This window comes from Micropterus dolomieu, linkage group LG20 (genome assembly GCF_021292245.1).
Source record: "Micropterus dolomieu isolate WLL.071019.BEF.003 ecotype Adirondacks linkage group LG20, ASM2129224v1, whole genome shotgun sequence".
NCBI classification, from domain to species: domain Eukaryota; kingdom Metazoa; phylum Chordata; class Actinopteri; order Centrarchiformes; family Centrarchidae; genus Micropterus; species Micropterus dolomieu.
In genome coordinates this window covers 10076567-10086499 of record NC_060169.1, presented here as the reverse complement: position 1 = coordinate 10086499, position 9933 = coordinate 10076567, and the positions used below count along the sequence as shown (strand labels likewise).

General features: G+C 39.4%; 1 protein-coding gene across 1 annotated transcript; it reads left to right on the top strand.

Annotated features, from left to right (window-relative positions):
- The first annotated feature begins 5807 nt into the window (after positions 1-5807).
- LOC123958961 lies at positions 5808-9587 on the top strand. The gene is made up of 4 exons (XM_046032752.1): positions 5808-6042; positions 6767-6944; positions 7032-7282; positions 8980-9587. The coding sequence occupies exons 1-4, from the start codon at positions 6019-6021 to the stop codon at positions 9295-9297; spliced, it is 771 nt and encodes a 256-aa protein (XP_045888708.1). The 5' UTR covers positions 5808-6018; the 3' UTR covers positions 9298-9587.
- Positions 9588-9933: the final 346 nt, after the last annotated feature.

Here is a 9933-nt window from a genome sequence, read left to right as displayed (position 1 = left end):
CCATTTCCTGATAACTGCACCGACAGTTGATCTTTTCTCTCCAAGTTGCTTTCCGATTCTCTTGTAGCCCATCCCAGCCTTGTGCAGATCAACAATCTTGTCCCTGATGTCCGTAGAAAGCTCTTTGGTCTTGCCCATGGTGGTGATGTTGGATGCTGGTTGTTTGGGTGTTGACAGGTGTCTTTTATACAGGTAACGAGGTGAGGCAGGTGTATTTGATGTAGATAATTGGTTGGGATTGGGGCTGTGTCTTAAAGAAAGACTAACTGGCTTGTAGGAGCCAGAATACTTGCTGTTTGGTAGGGGGTCATATACTTGTTTTTCCTCATCAGATGGTTATCAATTTTTATAAATTCATATGATGTGATTTTCTGGAATTTTCTTTGGGATTCTGTCTTTCACTGTTAGAATGTACATATGATTAAAATTGTAGATTGTTGCATTCTTTGTAAGTGGGCAAACCTGCAAAATCAGCAAGGGGTCAAATACTTTTTCCCCCACTGTAAATAGCTTGTCAACCTCTGGGGTCTGAGTTTCTAATGTGATTTTTTAAATATACTAATGTTTTTGCACTGGCCCAATTGGGCCGGGCCGGGCCGGTTCTTTTTTACTGGCCATCAGGCCACCGTTATTGTGGCATTTTAATTCAGTTATTAACTCCTCGACTTTAATAGGCTAGCTCCTCTGTTTTAACACGTTTTTCATGTATTTAAATGGGATAACTGCGGGATAAAATGGTAAACTGTAGACAGGTAGCCTAAGCACACTGATCAGGCAGAGATCTCACCACAAATCCACATATTAACTTCAGCAGCTCGGATAAAGTGCAGCTCACAGTCCCAAACACAGCAAGACAGCGCCCCAGTTTTTAACGTTACATTTTTAAAACTGAAACTCTACATGTCACGTTACAGCTTGGCCACAAACTCAATGCAATTCACAGCGCGAGGTGGGTCCACTTGATTAATGTCATGGCACTTGCTGGTGTCGCTTCAGGTGATTGATGCTAAGTTGCTTTCAGGGGAAGTCCTGTTGAATAATTCCTAGATTGGTTGATTGGTTCTTTTTCCATATTTATACACTTTGTTGGTTTACAATATGTTATAATTACTTAGAAGTGTTTGTAGTGTAGCCACTGGAAGAATGACTGTGGTCTCACAGGGTAAAGGTGTTGACCGCTGCTGTTTAGTTTAACTACTGAATGTTTAATGACTATGTACCAACTCATATTTTATTCTTATACTCTGTGTTTATGAACATGTGCCTTTTCAATGTGCCAACATGAGCAGAACAGGCAAAACCTAGCCAACCGTAACATACACAATGGTAGTAAGGCACCTGCTGTAAGTCACGTACGCCAGGCCTGAGATCATGGCAAACTGAGGCCAAGAATGAGATCATGACACATTGTGATTAATGGCGCCTGGTACTGCATGAAACCAAGCTTTGCACTGCCGAAACTAAACTTGTATGAGACACAGCACCCTCATGGTTGGCACTGTTGAATCATATACTTATTCATTGAATCATGTTATGCATGTATCAAATATGTTATTCCTTATTAATTCTTTTAAAAAATACAATTGTAAGTGTTTAAGTTTTAATGGTGTCAAATTATGCCTGTATAACCTTAAAAAAAATACGGTGAGACTAAAGTTGAAACATATTGGTGAATTTCTAATTCAGTAATGTCAAAAAGAAAGATAAATTGTAACAATAATTACGTATAATAATAGTTAAAAATTGGAAATTGTGACATTAATGAAAGGGTTAATTTGGTAAAACAGTACGGAAAACGGCCATTAGATGGCAGTAATTCACCAAAGGGGAGGATTGGTCAGCGAACACTATGGGTGGAGTCAAGGTGTGACGCCCACCTAAGAGGAGGAGTTTAAGGTGAATATAAGGCGATGTTCGCTGACCACCAACTCAGTTCCATCCTGAGACCTGCAGGGATGTTGCTCGGGTTTATCTTTCCTTTATTGGAATAAACTCTTTTGCACCGACTCTTGACCGTCTCCAGTCAAGTTTTTGACTATACAGTTTTAGACTAAAGAAGAAAGCTAATAGAGTAATTTTATTGAGTTTAATACGTTGGTTAGGGTAGGGACCAGGTCTTCCACTGGCCCGGCCGGTCCTTATTTCTGAAACAGTCCGACAGCAGAATGTCCCCCTTGTGAATGTGTAAACATGGCGTTCATGGTGTATTCCTCAGAGAAATTTTTCCACAGTAATATCAAGAAATAGAGCGTCCATTTTTCAGAGTTTACACAGTAAAAGCCATGGCTGAAATTTTAAAGATGATACTCTGATTTCCTGTTGCCATAAAGGCAGCACGGAGCTGCGCCACAAGAAGCTGACGAAACACTTAAGAGAAGAGTAGTTATCATTCACACTGTCTCGTCCAGTTGCAGTGGAGTAAACTGACAGGTTTTAATGTTGTTTGCAAGTAATTTAAACTCGTATTGTTGTGAATCTTTGATGTAAACTCGCCATAAAACTTTCACCTCAACAAACGCCCCCCAAAAGCAGCTCAGCACCCCCTTTCCAAAATATTGCTTCCAGGGCCCCCCCATCATCTTCAGAACGCCCCCATTGAGAAACACTGCTTTAAATGAAAAACAATTCAGTCTCTTTCAGCCAATGAAGCTTCACTACACAGAAGCTACCCCCCAGTGAAATGCAGCAAGCTAAGTAAGCTACAGCAACGTGGAAAAAGCTTTTTTATATTTAGGTCATATATACACACACACACACACACACACAGAGTAAAAGCCCAATTTATGTTGAACCAACTTCATTCCACAGTAGCAAAAGAAGAAAGACTAAAAACCTGCTCCAAACAGTGTGTGTGTGCGGGAGAGAGCTAAATCAGACACACAGAAACTCTCCTACTTAGTGCCATATCATTAGAGCTAAATGTATTTCCTCATGCAACAAATGGAGAACGATTGTTGTTTATATAAAGTAACTTAATTATCACATTGTCATGTGTATACGTGTATGTGTATGTCATGTAATACGGTTTCTTATTTTAATAATTGTTCCTTTGAAAAATTCTACTGCTTGTCAAAACGCAAGACATATTTTTAATGTAACAAAGGCCTATTTTGTGTTTTTGTTGTTTTTATTCCTCTTTCTTTAGTTTTTATAATGTCATTTCATTGTTTATATGTGAATTTGTGCTCTGGCAACATTGCACCCTAAATAACCTAAACGTTCATGGCAATAGGCGAGAGAGAGAGAGAGAGATAGAGAGAGATCTCATCTCATGGAAACATGTTTCTGCCACTACATATCAAAGTTTCCTGCTCACTAGAGGAAGAGGTGTCCAAGCTGGTCCTTCTCACAAGAGGTGTTACAGTAACTATCACAATAGAAAGTAAACTCAGTCACGCGTGTCTTTATTTCCCTGCTGCAAAGTCGCAGACATCAGCCTAAGGAGCGGTAAGTGATGTCACCGTCACACGGAAGCGCTTCTACCGGCTACACATACAGGTCCGTGTGTCTCGGTGGCGTCATTCACTGATCCTTCAGAAAATGTAGCGTGTGGAAGCTACCGCACTACTCGGGCAATAAAAGAGCTTCGTTAATGAAAAGCTGTTTGATTCAGAAAATAGCGACGCTACCACCAAGCTACTGAGGAATGTAGTTAAACTAGTAGCGACGCTACTGCCCAACACTGGTAAAGAGTTGCCTGGTCTGATGAGTCTCGATTTCTGTTGAGACATTCAGATGGTAGAGTCTGAATTTGGCGTAAACAGAATGAGAACATGGATCCATCATGCCTTGTTACCACTGTGCAGGCTGGTGGTGGTGGTGTAATGGTGTGGGGGATGTTTTCTTGGCACACTTTAGGCCCCTTACTGCCAATTGGGCATCGTCTAAATGCCACGGCCTACTTGAGCATTGTTTCTGACCATGTCCATCCCTTTATGGCCACCATGTACCCATCCTCTGATGGCTACTTCCAGCAGGATAATGCATGTCACAAAGCTCAAATCATTTCAAATTGGTTTCTTGAACATGACAATGAGTTCACTGTACTAAAATGGCTCCCACAGTCACCAGATCTCAACCCAATAGAGCATCTTTGGGATGTGGTGGAACGGGAGCTTCGTGCCCTGGATGTGCATCCCACAAATCTCCATCAACTGCAAGATGCTATCCTATCAATATGGGCCAACATTTCTAAAGAATGCTTTCAGCACCTTGTTGAATCAATGCCACGTAGAATTAAGGCAGTTCTGAAGGCGAAAGGGGGTCAAACACAGTATTAGTATGGTGTTCCTAATAATCCTTTAGGTGAGTGTATGTTGCTTGTGTGGGTTACTTCTAGCTCTGAAGGGTAATGAGGAGGTATATGAGAACACTGTCAGGCTGACAAGTCTGTTGTAATTTTGCATTGTAATAAATGTGATCCAAAAAGAGGAAAAAAATTATTGTATACACATTAAGGGTTTCAGTATTTGCTTTCTGTAGGTTCTTTCTCATGTATGTGTGGAAGAAAACAGCAAAATAACTGAAATCACAGGTAGTCAACATACAGTTCACATTTTATTAGGTAAAGCTGAAGTCAAAACTCTTATAAAGTGTTAGATGCATAATAATAATAATGATACTAATGCTACTACTACTACTACTACTACTACTACTAATAATAATAATAATATTATTATTATTATTATCTTTATTTAGAGAGTCTGTTTGAAATCTAAAAGCATGTTGTTACTGACCAGTATCTCCTAGTTGCAGCAAGAGGAAACAGTCACACTGAATGAACTGAGTACATTTACTGAAGTATTTAGGTATTTTTATTTTTCCTTCCTGTCCAGTAGGTGGCGGTAATACACCTGTAAACTGGCCAATCGCCTACATCAGAAGACGAAGAAGAGGAAGAAGAAATTATTTTGAGCGGTTTGAGGAGCACCTTGTACTGTATACTGATGGGTCTAAAGATCCCAACAATGGCAGAACAGGAGCGGCAGTGAGTATTCCACAATATAACATCAAAATTAAAGTGTGTTCTTGCAGTGTATACTGTTGAACTCACTGCCATTGCTTTAGCTCTTAATTGGTTTCTTATGAATTGTATTGGAGGCATAAACAGAGCTGTAGTTGCCTCAGACAGTCAACCTGCGTTATTGAGCATAAAAACAGGAAAGTGCAGACTAGATCTGTTATACAAAATATACTACATATTATTTCAGCTGCATAGTAAAGATGTTTGTGTTCAGTTTGTCTGGGTCCCTGCCCATGTAGGTGTTGATGGAAATGAAGAGGCAGATATTCTAGCTAAACAGGCCCTGAAATTGGATGTGGTTAATATCAATTTCCCTTTGTGCAAAGCTGAGGGGAAATCTATTATTCAGAGTAAAGTGATTGGGATGTGGCAAGAGCAGTGGGATAGTAATGACACTGGCAGACATCTTTACTATGTGCAAAGAAATGTGGGAGGGGGTAGGTCTAGTGATGGAAGCCGGAGAGAAGAGGCAGTGCTGACACGTTTGAGGATTGGCCATTCAGGTCTCAATAGATCTTTGTTCCGTATAGGGAAACATCAGACAGGAGCCTGTGATTATTGCGGTCAGCCAGAAACAGCTGAGCATGTCCTAATAGAGTGCAGTAATTACATGGAGGAGCGTAATTGTTTAACATCAGTCCTCCATAAATAAGGGAAAGCGCTTACTTTAGTTAATCTCTTAGGAGATGTATCTAAAACACTTTTAGATAAAGAAAAATCAAGTTATGAGGTTTCTCAAAAACACGGGGTTGTTTTACCGTATTTAATATGCGCATAGGTGAATAATTCCCTCTGACTATTCTCGACGACCACACTCCACTCCGGTAGGTGGCGGTAAATGCACCTTAAGTTGGTTTGCCAACCGCCAGCTAAACTCTAGAAGAAAAAGGAAGAAGAAGAAGAAGAAGAAGAAGAAGAAGAAGAAGAAGGAGGAAGAAGAAGAAAACAACTCCAGAACACCCGTGGTGGACGTGCCAAACTTTTCTGTGGAAAACATGGACAGTGGTCAACAGCTTAAAGTAAGCAAATGCACAAACGAACGACAGTATTGATGATTATTAACTCTTTATTATCAACAGCTCGTTCGTATGATACCGTGATGTTATCTTCACTTTGCAGCCATGTACGAGACTAAATACCTCAGAGGAGCTGTCTTCTTGACTAGCCAGGCTATTAGCTAATTGTCTGTTTAGCTATCTTGAAGGTAGCCAGCTAGCTAATCAATGTGTATTTGTTAGTCCTAACTTTTAACTTTACTTTCCCAAAGTATTGACCAGTTATTTAGGGGGATCCGAAGAAGTAAAAAACATTTTCTGCAATAGAAACTGTTAATCAGTTCGCAACAGTTCAGCAGTTAATACAAGTTAACGTGAGCACGGCTAGTCGACTAAAAGCCATTGAAATGTTATTCGACAGGGACAAAACTCTATTGAAGTCAAACTCTAATAAAATTGAAGATAACGTTACAAATAATAATAACACATCTTAGCATTGTTGGGTTGATTTTTCTTTGCTTTGGCTATGGTAAACAACATAGTTTTAAATGTATCTATGGCTCTCTTGCTTTTGCACAGCTCAGTCCTGTTTCCAAAAGAAGTAGCTCACATTTTAAATGAGCTGCATTTCACTCCTAACAAGAGCAGACTACTAGACTATAACCTTATAAGTAGTTAATGGGTGCCACAGTTGATGCGTCTGCTGGTTGTTTTTATTTATTACTTATTCCTATGTTGTCTTTTTCAGGGTCACATATCTATCCAGAAAGGACTTAACATTCCTCCTCCGCAAAAATGCAACAATTGCTGCTATCCTAGCAGATTTCATTGTCCATTTTGTTTACCGACTTTCTTCAAACCCTCAAAACGCTCCAGAGCCAGGATTCATTTGAGCAATCATCTAAAGAGAGCCATTTATTTTGGAGGTAAGCATTTTAATATTTTGCATTTTTTTTAAATTAACTGTCAGCAAAATGATGAATTCCTAATTAAATGTATTGTATATATTTCAGAGTACACAATCCACAGATGCGGACTGGGGTGCAGAAAACAGCAGCATTACCACTGTTTGTACTGCACAGCCACATTGTTAAGGAAACGAGATTTCACCAATCATCTACCATACTGCCACCAGGCCGAACAGCGGCGAGCTCAGAAAGGATCCCTGATTCAAAAAGTTGTGACACAGAGAAGAGTCCAAACCAAAGAATTGATCGCTTCATCGCTGACCCCTGGGGAGAGTGACATCCCTTCATATGAGATAGTAAGGCAGTGGTTACATATGATGCCCTTTTAAAGTTAGCTGTATCGTGGCAGATATGCATTGTCTCCTATCAGTGTACCTAAACACTGAAGTTAAGGGTAGATTTCAACAGACTTGGCGAGGAGCACTGAACCTGTTCTGGAGGCTTGTGGTGGCCTGACTCCATACTAAGACACTTCATGTTGGGTTTTCCTTTCATTTGTCAGTCATCTGTATGTTTTAAATCCCTTTTTATGTGTTTTTAATTACAGTATGGCCACCAGAAGTACATTGCACATGGTGCTTCTGGTGACTACAACCAACTTGCACTTGTGAAAAAGGTTTTTCTTTTATCTTGGGAGGATGTAATGGTTGTTATCCAGGGGCCGTATTACAGAAAGTTCCTATCTTAAGCCTGAAGTTAAGATTGGAAGAGTCTAAGATAGGATTTTTCCTAATTTGGTATTACAGAAGCAAATCCTAACTAACTTTAGGAATCCTATCTTATTTTACTTCATCCTATCTTATCTCAGGTTAGGAAATACTCAATCCAACATTAGTAATCAACTTTAATGTCTGTTACTTAGCCACCGATGCCACGTTTTCATCTTACTGAGCTAAACGGCTTTTAATTGCTGTTTTCTGGTCATAGTCGCAGGTGTTGGAAACCTCCGTAGCTTAACTCGGGAGATTACAGATAGAGAGTGGGCTAAAACAGTGGACACATCCGCATATCCGGCATCCAGCGGAGCGTTGATGCTGTTAAAAAGAAAATAAGTCCAATTACAAGTGATAGGAAGAGAAAGGCAACTGTTGTGTCCAAAGAGCAGAGGAAACCTGTGGTGGCTCCTCCTGTGCTCCCTTACTGACAATGGCAGAAACCCGTACTCTTCTCTGGGAAGTTAACTATGAAGGTAAAAAAATAATAATAAAGACTGGGGGCTAACATCATCATGTTTTTTGTTTTTTTTGTTTGTTTGTTTTTTTTAATGTATTTCTTGTCTTTAACAACCTTCTATCAAATTCTATTGCGTTAGGATATGCTATTTTTGTTACATTAAGCCTTTCCATTATATTCATAGAGTAGCCATGTGGTTTAAAAGCGTTAGCAAACACTACCTGGTGGAAGAGTAAAAGTTAACACAGCTTAACAGTTTATTTAAGATTTTACGAAGTTAGGATGCTTCTGCAATACACTTTTCTTATCTAAAGTTAGGAAAGGAACATTGATTTAGGAACTGTTAATCTGTAATGGCCTTATTCCTAAATCAGTTCCTAACCCTAAATACCATAGTTACCAAGCAGTTTGGATGGGATCTGCCAGTTTGGAAATTTCTGTAATATGGTCCCAGGTAATTTTTTTTATGTAAGCGTTAGTTGTATATGATATGGTGAATATATATTTTAAATCCTGGTGTGCAGTCATGACTAGAAGGAGGTCTTTGTTTCTAAGGATAGCTGTAGAAAAGGTATTTTATTGCAGAAAGCTTTACACATGATTAAATAAACTTACCATATACATCTAAGAGACATTTTTACTGCAAATGTTTAAAACATGTTCTTTGAATGTTAGAGATGGCCAGGCATTTAGAAAAAGATTCAGATTTAGCCGGCTCTGGACGTTGTCTTACCTATCACAAGTGAGCATTATACCCCCTACAAGCTAAGTCACTTTGATTGGTTTATTTTGTTGTTTAAAAAATGTGTTTTCTTCATAGGACAGTGACGATGACAGTGATGACGTAACCGTCGTCACAGATTCAGATGACCAAAACAGCCAAGGAGCGAGCAGCAGCAGCCAGTCAGCGACTCCCTTCATCCCCAAGTGTGACACTGCGGGGAAGATGAAGGGGAGTGCGGAACCAGACTCTTCTAAATGTCACCAAACTGTACAGACAAACTTTGACAAACCACAAGACTGCGATGAATACTACTTCATGAGCCTCGTGAAGATGTTTAAAAAGTTGTCCCCTCAGAAAAAGGCCGACGTCAGGATGAAAATTGAGAGGCTCCTCTTTGAAGCGGAGTTTGAGTAGGAAAAAGGTTTACGCGCACAAAATATTTTTTTGTTTACGATTTATTACACATTTTATTGAATTAACTGAAAGAAGCTTTTGCAGATAAACCCTGAAATATTTTTCCATAGAGTCCTCATCCTAGTCCACCTCATATTCAGTAGAGGTGAAAACTGGATTGTTTACTAGTTCTGGTGAAGCATTGATAATACTCACTCAGCTGAAATGCACCATTGAATTGTGGCCCAAGCACCAATTTGCGTGTTAATTTTAAAAAATTTCATTAATAAAAACAAATTCCTTACTATTGATCCGTACATTAGCATGCAAAAGCCCAGACACTCATATTCATCTGCAATTTGTCAGCAGCAGTCATTTGTGGAATGCGACGCTGCCACCATTTGAGATTTGCCTGTAAACAGTGCACACAAATCACCCTTTGAATTTGTTTAAATGATATGTCAGTTAAATTTCTTACTTACTTACTGAGAAACAAACAACAGTATTAGATGATTGGACTGGACTTCCAGTCTACTCTGGATAAATAGTGTTTAGTCCAGCATGGTGCTAATACCTGCTTTTTCTATACCCATTCCTACAACCACAGAATAAATTTGGTGTTTCCTTTTATGGAGTACTTGTGTGTACAAAAACTGC

Bases quoted from the DNA above. Each gene is read 5' to 3' on its own strand.
- LOC123958961 (XM_046032752.1), top strand. From the start codon at position 6,019: ATGGACAGTGGTCAACAGCTTAAA. The intron at 6,043-6,766 runs GTAAGCAAATGC...TGTCTTTTTCAG, and splicing joins ACAGTGGTCAACAGCTTAAA to GGTCACATATCTATCCAGAA. The intron at 7,283-8,979 runs GTAAGGCAGTGG...TTTTCTTCATAG, and splicing joins ACATCCCTTCATATGAGATA to GACAGTGACGATGACAGTGA.